At 41.3% G+C, this 13,483-nt stretch overlaps 1 protein-coding gene across 1 annotated transcript; it reads left to right on the top strand.

The window, feature by feature from the left end:
- Positions 1 to 188: 188 nt before the first annotated feature.
- On the top strand, positions 189 to 13,404 carry rpgrb (retinitis pigmentosa GTPase regulator b). The gene is made up of 15 exons (XM_078243665.1): positions 189 to 285; positions 2,388 to 2,513; positions 2,758 to 2,850; positions 3,901 to 3,963; positions 4,046 to 4,204; positions 4,512 to 4,661; positions 5,728 to 5,886; positions 6,667 to 6,822; positions 6,930 to 7,054; positions 7,182 to 7,373; positions 7,827 to 8,010; positions 8,810 to 8,904; positions 8,985 to 9,044; positions 9,979 to 11,800; positions 12,029 to 13,404. Exons 1-15 carry the CDS (start codon positions 255 to 257, stop codon positions 12,202 to 12,204), a joined length of 3,591 nt encoding a protein of 1,196 aa, XP_078099791.1. The 5' UTR covers positions 189 to 254; the 3' UTR covers positions 12,205 to 13,404.
- Positions 13,405 to 13,483: the final 79 nt, after the last annotated feature.

Raw genomic sequence — 13,483 nt, 5'->3', positions numbered from 1 at the left:
AAATAATTTATTTCTGCTCATCACAAAGAGTAAGAACATTTGCAATATCCACAAATGAAAATATAAAAAAAAATTATAAATACGTTTCAGCATTCATTCAGCATTAAAACTAAGGTTCTGTCCCTTTAAGGGTCACGTCGTCAGCGTCGTAACCTAGGAGAAGTTTTGTTTACTTCCGGGTTGTCAGAGTCGAAAACAACAGGGGCACCAACACGCCCACGACGCCGAGCAAAGCGGATTAAAGTCCCGCAGAGATGGCAGGGGAGTCCGAGGACGAGGTACCAGGTAAATAACGATACTTATTTTATTATTTTACACATTTGAATTCTTATATCTAGCTAAGTATCTAAAATGTTAAGTTAGCATGCTTCAGTTCAGTTTAGCTTCTGCTTTAGCTCGCTGGCTAACAGTTATAAACCACTTTCACCGCTTATACCTGCCATTTATATATGTATTATATATGTTTAATACTCATGACTGGGTTTAGTGTTGCACGTTATTTGCTATTTATATATTTCGTTCCCCTTTTCTCAGCTTGAAGTACTTGAAAAGTTCGTTTTGTAAACGTGCTGTGTAACCATAACAGTCTATGTCTGTAACTAAAAGGACTACAGGTGAACAGGCACCATATTTATACTGATACATACATACACCATTAAACTTCATCCGGGGATTACTGTTGTATTACAAGTGTTCTGAAATTGTATGTTGACATATGTAAATCAGGCATTATCTTATTATAATGCGCTAATTTGCATACATTACCAGAACAGAAATGGAACATTAGATAAAGTCAAGTTCAAAATTGTTTAACATATTAGAGTCAAAGGGTTTTACAGAGGGGGTTTTGATCCTGTAAAACAGCAATATAAAATCAATTTTCCATGTTTTTCTGAATAAAATGTGCATACATCAGGCTGTGAATGATATGTGAACAGAGCCCTGTGTAAAATGTTATAATGAATGAATGAATGAATGAATGAAATGAATATAGAGAGGAATGAAAGAGAAAGTTTGGTGTGTAAGTGCTGCTGAAGAGGAGATTTCTGGCTCAGAGACAACAAAACCTTGAAAGATATGGATTGTAAAATTCAGACATTTTGAAGATACTACAGATGAACAGGGTCAACATTTAACTACCAGATATCATCATGAAACTTCCCCAGTTGTAAGACATTTTAGTTTTACAAGTTTTCTGAAATGTGATGTTTAATTATGCAGATGAGGCATTATCTAAAAACTCAAAATTGAAAAATGATGTTTTTGCCTGTAGTGTCTATATCTATCTATATAGTGTATATTAAGATATTACTATGACTATATTAGAAGCTAATGTTTGGTTTGGCTTTATTCATTTAGTCACAACATTATTTACGCAATAACTACATTGTTATTTTAAAGGTACTTGTACTTATTAGTGTTTACATTTGATGCTGCTTCACATTTTAGAGGGAACTGTTGTTTACTGCAGTATATTTATGTGACTGTTGTAGTCAGTGGTGGAAGAAATACTCTGTTTCAAAATGTTACTCAAGCATCAGAATATACTTAAAGTACAGATATAAATAATCTGAATCTGCAAAGTAACTAAAGCATTAAAATAAATGCAGTGAAGTTGCATAACATGGAACTACTCAAGTAAAGCGCAAATACCTCAAAATTGTACTTGAGTTAATGTAAGTAGTCAGATTCCAGCACTGCTTATAGTTACTACTTAGTTTAGGGATTAATATTTCCCAAATAAAATATAGATACCATGTTAAAGATCTACTAGTTTTACTCAAGTAAAAAGTCTGAACAATTCTTCCACTTCTCCAGATGTCATGAACGTTTAAGGACTGATTGGAATATTTACTCTTTTATTTAAACATGAATCATTTTGGTATTAGATTATTTGACACAACGGGATAAAGGACACTATACACTAAACAATCACATCTCAAGGATCCTAGACGGTAAAGATTCTGCCGTTAAGACCTACCACCAACAAATAACAAACCAATACAATAAACATCAAAATAATCATAAATAAAATGCTTCCATGACACCACAGAACCAATACAACCAATAGAGACCCTCGGTGGTATTTATCCTAGACAAGCTCACGTCATCAACAGGTGGGCTTATAGATACCTGTCTTCATTATTATTATTATTATCATCATTTTATAGTCATAGTTGTACAGCTTTAGTCTCTAGAATGTAACAAGCTGTTTATCATGATGAAGCTCAATGTGAAGTTCTCAAATATCTGGTATGTTCTCTTCATTCAGTATATATACCTTAAAGTGATCAATTGATCATCAAAATTGTGATGGATTCCTTTTCTGTTGGACTCACTTTTTCATCACTAACCATTTATGTTTGTTTTCTTTTCTTTTTTGTCAGAATCAGGAGCAGTTTTCACTTTTGGAAAGAGCAAATTTGCCGACAACGCCCCCAGTAAATTCTGGCTTAAAAATGACGTCCCCTTAAAGATAGCCTGTGGGGACGAGCATACCGCCTTAATAACAGGTAAGAGACGTGTTTAAGGTGGCTAACTGTATTGAAAGCATTGTAAACTTTAACAATATTTAATTTTTACTGATTCTGTTTAAAAAATAAGTGGCTTGTCCCTGCAATGAAATGTTATTTTGCTTACCATGAAACAAATACAAATAAAGAAATAGTTTTTTGCACAATACCCAACCCTGTATTGCATCACTTTAAACTAAATCATTCAGGTCAGGCACTTAGAAATCAACCTTTGTGTCCACAGAAAATGGGAAACTCTTCATGTTTGGCAGCAACAACTGGGGCCAGCTCGGCCTGGGATCCAAACTGACGGTGAACAAGCCTACTTGTGTCAAAGGTTGGTCTTTAAACAGCTCTCTGTTCCCTCTTTTAGCCCCATAAAGAAGGGAGAGTAATGTGTCTAAGTGCTGCCGCTGACAGCTGCCTCCTCACAGAGACGTGAAGAGGGAGACGCCTCCTATGGCCTACACAGGAAACTATTTCATGGACGGTTTTAAATCCAAAGTTGAATATGTTCAGACTTTTTTTATGGCTGTGGAAACATGTTTACATAGAGCTCTGCTGTAGGGGAAACCAAGAGATCTGTTGTCATTATAATCCCAATCTGGAGGGTCCATAATCTGGACTAATCTACAGAGACGGAGCGAGACGGAGAGACAATAGGTTGCTAATCAGATTTCTGTTCACGACTGGTTATATAAGACAATAGAAAGCTCAATTCATTCAAACACATTTCCAACAGCATACTCGTTACAGCCGTTACACAAACATATATATTTGTTCTCATGTTTGTTTTTTTTATTTAGTTTTATTTTGTTGGTACTGGTAAAAAAGGACCTCACATTTTTTTACTTTAGCATTAAAGTTTATTTCTAACCCTGGCTGGAAATTGTCGGTACTGTGTAAAAATATAACAAAGTATGAATTTAGTCGAGAGATGATTTGAGAAAAGGACCTCATATTTTTAAACTTCAGCTTTAAAGACCCTGGAAATTGTCGTATAACAGAAAACAATATACAAAACAATCCCAAATTATTTCAAACTCAAGGCTTTTTCTGGGGCTTTCAGCTGTGTGGTAAGGTCTTCATCATGCTGTTTGCTGAGATGTTTTCTGCTCCTAGCTTCAAACTGAGACGTCCTTACGCTGCTGTGAACAGCTACTGGGCTCACACATTAATACATCCGTCTCCATGACGATTTAGCAAGCTCCACCCACTGATGAAGACAGTGTGGTAGGATTGAAGGCTCCAGAAAAAAAGCCTGTACTTGAACCTAAAACTTAGTATAAACGTTCCAGCTCGAGACTATTTCACAAAGTTGTGGTTTTGTAGCAATACAATGTATATTTGTGCTTTAATAATTATTATTCATTTTCTATATTTTCAGCTCTAAAGTCTGAGAAAGTTGAGTTTGTGGCCTGTGGGAGAAACCACACTCTCATCTCCACAGGTGAGAACCCCATTCTGATGAGTTTTTAACATTTGAAACACGTTTGAATGATTAAAAGTCTGTTTTGTTTCCCCGTCTGTAGCCCAGGGGAAGGTGTTGGCGTCGGGGGGGAACAGCGAGGGCCAGCTGGGGCTCGGGGACTGTGAGGAGAGAACGGCCTTCCAGAGGATCGGCTTCTTCGATTCACGCGGGCCAATCAAAATGCTCGCTGCTGGCTCAAACACCTCCGCCGCTCTCACAGGTCACTCTCACATATTCTTTTATTATCTTGGTATGGCTTCACAGCAGCTGGTGAGCTTCTTGCGTTGTGTGCACTGCACACAACCCAGACATATCGGGGTAAATTCCCAAACTGAAAAAAATAATCAGATAATCTAATGTGAATAGATATTAGTTTACTTACTTTAAGTCCCTGGTTAAAAACCAAAGCACTGTTACACATCCTGTATGTTTTATAAAATGTTAAAAGTCAAGACATGCATCACAACAACAACATTTAAAAAGTGGAATCTAAATGAAACAGAATCTTTGTTTGCTGGCCGTCACAGAGAGCGGTCAACTGTTCATGTGGGGCGACAACACGGAGGGTCAGATCGGTTTGGGGAAGGAGAGCCACGCCGCGTCCCCACAGGAAGTCAGCGTGGGCCGACCAATCAGCTGGGTGTCCTGTGGATACTACCACTCTGCCTTAGTCACAGGTGAGCACGGAGAACGCTACGTTACAGCTTCAGACGCCGTCCTGCAAAACACTAATGTGTGTAGATCTTTTTTGTGATTACAACACACAAAACACAATCCACAACATGAACACATTTCCCTCCTTCGTCATCACCACCCAGACAAAAATCAAGAATAGATGACAAAACCATTTAACAAAATAGTTACAAAATAGACAATAAACCATAACAACGCCCATCCTGCACGTCTCTCTCCAGCACAAAGCTTCTTAGGAGAAAGTTCAGCTACTTTCCCCATTTTCTAGTCTAGACATCCAACCTGGCAAACTGACATCTTTTCAAACACCCTAGATATCTCAATGTGTGAATATCTTTAAATGAACCAGTCACATTCATTCATTCCATGTTTAAAGTAAGTAAATGAAAGATCCAAAAAGCTTTTCCTAAAAAAAAATAACATAATTATATAATTATCAAAGCTGTATGAAAGATTGGCCCATTTCACAATAATATATAGTATTTTTATTAGTGCAGTAAAACGTACAATACTTCCCTCTGAGATGTAGGGGAGTAGAAGTATAAAGTAGCAGAAAATTGCGTTACTCAAGTAAAGTACAAGTACCCTCAAAAGTGTAGTTAATTTACTTGAGATAATAATTACTTATAAAATGTGATAATTCTAACAAATACAAATGAATGAAACAAAGTATATCCACTGATTAGGACCACAAGGTGTGGCCAAAGCTCTGGAGAGACTCTAGAAAGTGGGTCTGGATTTAAGACTTTTTTATTAAACGTCAGGAAAGAACTTTTAAGCACAACTTTTTTTTCTCGTTTTTTCTGCTTCTGGTTGTGCGGAGCGTATTAGATTAACCTAATTAATATTAGTATTAATATATTATAATCCTAATAATTATAATCCTATAATATTAATATAATTACATTTGGAAACCAAGACTAAAACGATGTGCTTTTAGTCCACAGCAAAGCCTCAAACTGACCAGCGTCTGTCTCCATTGTACGAGATGCATTCACAGCAAAAGAGGAGTAGAGTTGTATTGGTTGCATCCTTCTCTGTGTGTCTCAGTTGACGGCGCTCTGTACACGTTTGGGGAGAGCGACAGCGGGAAGCTGGGCCTGGGCACCGACCAGCTGCCGCGCCACCGTGTCCCGCAGCGCGTGAAGAGCGTCAAGGAGCCGGTGACACAGGTGTCCTGCGGAGGGGGACACACAGTGGCACTCACAGGTAGGGAATCTGGGGAGCCAAATATGTCTTAAAGAACTACACACATGGCTAAATGGGCAATCATTATCAAAATGAAGTGCAAAACGAGGGGGAGGATGTGTTGTGGGTTCTCTTCTGTTCTTCTGTGATTGTGAGGAAAGGTGGGGGGGTATTGTGTGTGGTTATTAGATGTTCATTGAAGCATTGGATAAGATAATGTATGATTATGTTTCTATGTAGGTTAACTGTATGTTTATTGTGTGTTTATGCGCGATGTGTCGCCATTTGTTTCTCTCGAATGCCCAAGATGAATTTCTCCTATAAGAGACAATGAAGGCTTATCTCATCTTATCTTATCTAAAGCATTATACTCTCTGTACTTATTGGCAAATCCACTCCACCTGAGGTCTGTTTCTGCGAAGTTTAAAGACATCAAATTATATTTACTGGTAACAAACAGTTAAAGTTTATTAAATATTTTCAAGTCTGTGTTTAATGTACATTTATTAAAATTAATCCAATGTGCATTTAAGTATTTGGAACCCTGCTGACTGCCAGATTTCTACAATTACAATATTATAATGTATAAACTCTTGCAGAGATGCAGCCTGAACCACTTCACAAAACGGGGTAAAAAGAAACAAAAAGATATTTAAAACAAAATGTATTAAATATCTTTACTATTTCACATTTATCTTTTTTATTTTAAAGAAAATGTCAGTAAGATCAGAGGCGATCAGGCATTATGAATGAAACCTTTCATAGATTACAGGTTTAGTTAATGTGTTTCTTGTCTCTCAGAGGATGACGTGTTCACGTTCGGCCTCGGCCAGTTCGGACAGCTCGGTCACGGGACGTTTGTCTTCCAGTCGCCGCTGCCGCAGCCGGTCCAACACTTCAAGAAGGGACGAGTGCGTCAGGTGGCCTGCGGAGAAAACAACACTGCTGTCATCACAGGTACACACTGCCTCTGCTTAACATTCACACGTTCTCACGAAGCCTCACATGTTTCACTGGTTTGATTTAACGTATTTAAATGTTGCTGTTGTGTTTTCTATCTTTAGACAGCGGTTTGCTATACACGTTTGGAGACGGCAGACACGGGAAACTGGGCCTGGGAGAAGAAAACTTCACCAACCAGTTCAAACCAACTCTGTGTCCACGCTTCCTCAAGTACAACGTTCAGGCAGTACGTGTTTGAAATAATGTTGATAGTTGAATGTTGAATTATTAAAATGATGGTTCACATGTACATACTATATTGAAAGTGCTTTAATATATATTCCAGTTGAGAGATAAACACTGTCTTTGTACAGGCGACGTGCGGCGGCTGCCACATGGTGGTGCTGGCCCGGCCCAGGGACCCAAGCTGCTCTGATGTGTCTCTGGAGGAAGGCGATGCGACAGAGGATTACCTGGAGAAGCCGTATGTGGAGCTGCTGGGGGACACGGCCAACTCCTCCACCCTGCAGAGGAGCATCTCTGCCCGGGTCCGCAGGAGGGAGAGGGTGGGTACGGGAGCACGGAGGCCCACAGATTAAAAAAACCTCTCCTAACTGTAGATGTAACGATACACCCAACTCACAATTCGATACGATTTTAAGTTGACTATACGATTTTCTCAGGATTTTTTTAACAGAATGATCTGCAAAAGAAAAATATGCCTTTATTTATATAAACTGCAAAACAACAAAAGTGACACTGAAATTGTATTTTATCTAAAACAACACAAATAAAAACAAATCCCACATCCAAAAAACTAAATAAATAGGAAACAACTCCTCAAATAAATTAACTAAGAAGACAAAACGACGACTGAAGTCACACAAGTGAAATCAGAGTAGAGTATGGCCTACGATGTTAACTGCGTCGCGATTCTTTTTAAAAAATGTAAACTGGTTGTAATTTTTGATTCCTGATGCATCATTACACCCCTGCTCACAACCTCCCCCCCCCCCCAGGAGAGATCTCCGGACCAGTTCGGCGCCATGTTCCGCACGCTGCCCACCGTGCTGCCCGGCTACCTCCACCCGCCGCTGCCCGTCTCCGGCCAGACCATCCCGCCCAGACTGCCTCCGCCCGAGCTGAGCCACAGAAAGCTGCTCAACGGTCACCAACACAGGAGCGCAGGGGCAAAGCACCAGGGTACCTACCTCACCTCCTCCAGGACCGGACCAGAGTTTAAAGCAAAAATCCTGTTAAATCTAATCTTTCAGCATAGTTTTGCTGTTGCTCTGATCTTACCTCTGTTTTCTCTACTTCCCTCTGAAAATATTTCATAAATGCAAATATGTCTTCAGGAACTCACATTTTATTCTAATCCGATAGTGATAATTAACCCGTTTATTTCTGTCAGACATTTGAACGAACTGGAAGGACATAAAGCCTTAATAGTAAAATAATGTTTTTGTAAAGCACCTTTCACACAGGTTAGTGCCATTTGAAGGGATTTACAGATGATAATAAGACGTTGTGTTAAATGTAAATAGTAAACCAAAATTGAGTAATTCACACAAAGCAAAATAAATAATTTAATGAAAGATTAAAGAATAAAATGTCTTGAAATGAAATGAAAAGGTGAAATACAAAATGATAAATGATAATAAAAGCATTTCAAATGAAAACCATAAAAGATCAAAATGAATTCCTGTTCATAAAGCTTGCTAAAGCAGCTGTTTTTTTTGTTGAGATTTAAAAATTTCAACAACTTCAGATCTTTGCACAGGCTGCCCTCTCCCCAAAAACTATTTGATTTGGGAACATAACAAAAAACAAGACCAAAAAATAACAAGGTTTATTTGACACATTGAGATCAGATTAGTAGTTTTTGTAAAAGAGAAAACGGGGCAGAATGAGGAATAACGGGGCAGAATGAGGAATAACTGGGCAGAATGAGGAATAACTGGGCAGAATGAGGAATAACGCCTGTTTTCTACGTCGTCAGAGCGGACAGGAGGCGAGGCTGACAGCGCTGTGGAGAGCCTGACGGACAGCGACAGCGTTAAAGGCCTGGGAGAAACCTCCGACTTCCTCAACATGGTGAGAGATCAGAGACTCCATCCTGAATCAGATCACACTACATGTGTTGCTCATTTTCCTTTCCTTTCCCCTCCTGACAGACACATGTGATAAAGATGGACCCCGGGGATAAAACACTCACTCTGGCTCCGGTTCACAAGGTAACTCGCACTCATTTACTAAAGCTACAGCTTTTAATTAACAGCACTCTTTTCGCTCAAACACGTCACCCAACTCTTCTTCTCCTCGGCTAGTTTCTCTTTCATCTGGGTGATATCGGAGGTTGTTTTAAGTTGTGACTTTACAAGAGAAATATGAATCGGAGCAGCCTGGTGGTTAAGACGCACAGAAAGCTCTGTGATTTAAGGAAAATATGCCCAAAAATCATTCATAATAAATTAATAACTCAAAGAAGCACCTGCAAGTCTTAAATCAGTTGGTTTCTATAGCTAAACAAATGCACACACACAAACAAAAAGAAGCAGGAAGTAGCCTCTTGTATCACTGATTAAATGTTAAAATCTGCTTCCAAAATAAGTTCAGGTTTAGGGGAGTAATCTGATTACTGACCTGCTGCATGGATATGCAGATACACAATCCCCAGGTTATTGCATTGCAGAACTCAGTTTCTCCCTAACCTGGCTTCTTGCGTGCATGCAAAGTTTTGAATTTTCATCTCTCCGAACAAAATGATAAATTGAGATTTTTTTGTTAACACGGTAGATTTAGTAAATCTGCATGTGAGCTCATCACATCCCTCGTTAATCAATAGAAATCCTCAAAAACAACAACAAATGTAATACACTGAGCTCTACAACAGCAGCTTAAAGGTTTTCATGTAACCCTCTAAATGTCCCATTTGTTGATAAAGAAACCTCCTCAGTTCTTATTTATTTAAAGGAAGAGACTGAACATACTGTAGATCCAACCTCATATACCAGCTCGATGAAAGAAAGACAAACTAAAAGATTTGGGGAAGAGTTTTTCCATTATACCTTCATACATTTCTGCTTCTGTCTCTTTTGTTTGGTCTCTTTTCCTCTCTAATGCATGCCTCTTTTTCACCCTCTTTTTGCTCTCTGGTGCCGGCGATAGAGGAAGGGTAAGCACGGTAAGACTACTAAAGTGCAGAAAGAGAGCCCAATAAAGGAGAGGAAGTCTCGTGAGAGCAAGGCTGCCTCTCCCCGCCGGGCGCTTCCTCCCGAGGGCCTGAGGAGCCACAGCGCTCGCTCTCGGGCCTCTCCGGGCCCCCAGAGACACAAAACAACCAACCAGAACAAAGAGAATCTGATCATGGCCATGGAGGAGCTGCAGAGGAAACACAGTAGAGACAAACCAAGTGTCGGGGACATTAGGAAGGCGGCGTCCAAGCCGCAGCTCAGGCCAGCTCAGGGGAAAAGCCAACTGATGGAGGTCGGCAGGAAGCTGGACCCAGACTGGAAACAAAGTCCTGACACCACACAAACCGTTTCAGGCGTCGCCTCTGAACCTGCAGGGAAAGTTAAGTCGTCTAAACCTGTCTGCGTTCAGAGCAAACCCATCGCCGTGCAGAGTCAGCATGCAGGAGTTAGCTCGCCAGGTAACCGCACACACTCACCTGCGTCTCAGCTGGCCGATGCTCTGGATGAAGAGAGCTCCGGTAGCCCGCGACCGCTCGCACAGGTTAAACAAAAATCTAAATCTAAAGAGAGCACAGATTTGTCTAAAAAGTCTAAGAAAGAAAAAAAAGAGGCTCTGTCAAAAATAGAAACACCGAAAAAGGCATCAAAGCTCGACCTGCTGGCTGGAGCGGCCTCTCTGGCAGCGGGGGCGGTGTTAATGCATGAGGTGGCGTCCAGAAGCTGTTTAAGCTCGCCGTCGCCATCCCCATCTGAGAGCAGCCACGGCGTCCTGAAAGACAGCACGGCCCAATCACGGAGCCAGGACTCTGAATCCTACGCCGCCAATTTGAGCAACAAATCGGCTGTCAGCATCAACATCACACCGGAGAGTCCTGAGGGCGGAACGAGTCAGGGCAGGAAGGAAATGAGTCAGGGAGAGGAGGGGACGAGTCAGGGAGAGGAGGGAAGGAGTCAGGATATAAGTGAGGAGGAGAGTAAGGACTCTGCGACGGTCAGACAGGAAGAAGCGGATGAAGATAAGGAAGGGCAGAGAACGAGCGCAGGAGTCAGCGAGGAAGAAGAGGAGGATGTCAGTCACAGTATCGAGAAAGTACCAGAAGAAGAAGAAGAAGACGAAGACAGCAACACTCTGCAACCAGACGATGAGTTGGAAACAGATGTAGAAGAGGAGGGAAGTGCTGAGGAAGAAGAGGAGGAGGAGGAAGAGGAAGCAAACGGAACAGTAGGAAGTGAAAGTGAAGTCGAGACTCAATCAAAAGTGAGCAGAGGAGGCGATGCAGAAGAGGTGGAGGAGGACGAGGAGGAAAGCGAGGTAGAGGAAGGGTGGAGTCACAAGACAGAGAGCAGAGGAGGAGAGTCTGAAGAGGAGGAGGAAGGTGAGGAAGAAGAAGAGGGGGATGTGGAAGAGGAGGGTGAGGAAGAGGAGGGTGAAAGTGAGTCCTTAAAGAGTGAGAAAGAGAGAGAAAAGAGTGAGACAGAGGGAGGAGAAGAGGAGGAGGAAGAAGTGAGTGGTGCTGAGGAGGAAGAGGAGGAGAGTAGTGAGGAAGAAGAGAGCGAAAAGGAGGAAAGTGAAGAGGAGGAGGAAGAAGGAGAAGAGGAGGAAGCAGGGGAGGAGAGTAGTGAGCAAGAAGAAAGTGAAAGGGAGGAAAGTGAAGCGGAGGAGGAAGAAGAAGGAGAAGAGGAGGAAGAAGCAGAGAGTGCTGCTGAGGAGGAAGAGGAGAGTAGTGAGGAAGAAGAGAGCGAAAAGGAGGAGGAAGAAGGAGAAGAGGAGGAAGAAGAGGAAGAGGAGGAGGGGAGTGAAAATGAAAAGCAGGAGGAGGAGGAAGAAGAAGGAGAAGGAGAAGAGGAGGTAGAAGAGGAAGAAGGAGAAGAGGAGGAAGAAGAGGAAGAAGGAGAAGAGGAGGAAGAAGAGGAAGGAGAAGAGGAGATGGGGAGTGAAAATGAAAAGCAGGAGGAAGAAGAAGAGGAAGGAGAAGCAGAGGAAGAGAGTTTTGAGGAAAAAGAGAGTGAAGAAGAGGGGGCAGATGAGGAGGAAGAAGAAGAAGAAGAGGAGGAAGAGGTTGTGAAAAAGCCAGAGTCAGCTGTTGTCCAGAGAGTTGTATCTGGCAGTAAAGGGAGGTCCGGGGTCAAAGGTCAGGCAGCAGACGAGTCGGAGGAGTTTTGGGACGACGTGTTGCCGCGGTACCTCAACCTGAAATAACCCAAACATCAGGTCTGTGAAGCATCAGCAGAGACCATCCCAGGACTCTCCTGTGGAGAGGTTAGCCAGAGCTTTAAATAGATCAACAATGGACCCGTGGAGTACTATCCCCACTCCCACACTGATCACTAACGATTGGCCGATCTCACAGGCCAATCGTCAGCGTGTCTGAAAATGTGGTTATGAAACAAACAAAGGATCGTTCCATTCTGATTTTACATACAATTGCTTGTTTTTTCCCCCAATTAATTATGATGTAAAGTTAATAACAATTTGAAGTTAAAGGTGCACTATGAGTTCCTGCATGGTTTCAGCACGATTTTATTTTTGCCTCAAATCATAGTCATCGCTCCTTGATCCGCTCGCTGCCTGCCCCCTGAACACACCGTGATAAAGCCCGGTCTCGGGAGACAACACAGGGGTCGTAAACGTCAAACTAACACTAGAGGCACAGGCTGTGCACCAAAATACAACAAACCACTCCAGCCAATCACTGATAAGATGGTTGGGGGAGGAGCTGGGGGTTAGTGACAGTTAATCAGTTAGTCATGACAGTTACGGAAACATGGGGGGAGGGGCGAGCTTGCTCTGTTTTTTTTTTATTTACTTGAAACGTCAACAGAAGTGACCATGCAGGAACTCACAGTGCCCCTTTAAGGGTACTCATGGGGAAGTGCCAGTACTCTACCGTTCCATTACTACTACATCAGGCACTGGTGATAATGGCCCTCCAGCTACTGCAGGTTGAACTACAATTGTGTCTTGAGCCTTACACACATCTTTACGGTAATGTTGTGAAAGTATTTGAGGCTTGATTAACCCGAGGCTGCAATAACAACCTGTTTACATGACGTTTAAAGTCCAACACACTCATCACGCTGTGCCTTTCTGCTATTCCTTCATTTGATTTCATCATCTCGTTCATTTCTGTTAATTCATGTTTTTCTAAGTTGCTTTCTGAGCGGTTTCTCTCATAATGTTTTATTCAGAACTGCTTCTGATAAGATTCGTCTTACGTTTTTTGCTTTTAAAGGCTTTGTTTACTTCTTTTCGCGGCAGCTTACACAAATAAGTCTATTTGGGTTAAAGAATAGTTTGGATCCTGATGATGCTGTACACGACGTTTTATATTGTGTTCTGTTAAATTTTCATTTTCTTCTGACTGGCTGCTTCAATTAAAAGATTAACATTTTTAATTATTCTACCTTATTTCTGTGTTTGTAATAAATATTGTGTTTAATTTTATTTGACGTTGTTTTTAAGTATCATAACTTTACTT

This window comes from Sander vitreus, chromosome 24, assembly GCF_031162955.1.
Source record: "Sander vitreus isolate 19-12246 chromosome 24, sanVit1, whole genome shotgun sequence".
NCBI classification, from domain to species: Eukaryota; Metazoa; Chordata; class Actinopteri; order Perciformes; family Percidae; genus Sander; species Sander vitreus.
Note: the sequence above shows the minus strand (reverse complement) of the source record. Positions and strands in the feature narration are given on the sequence as shown.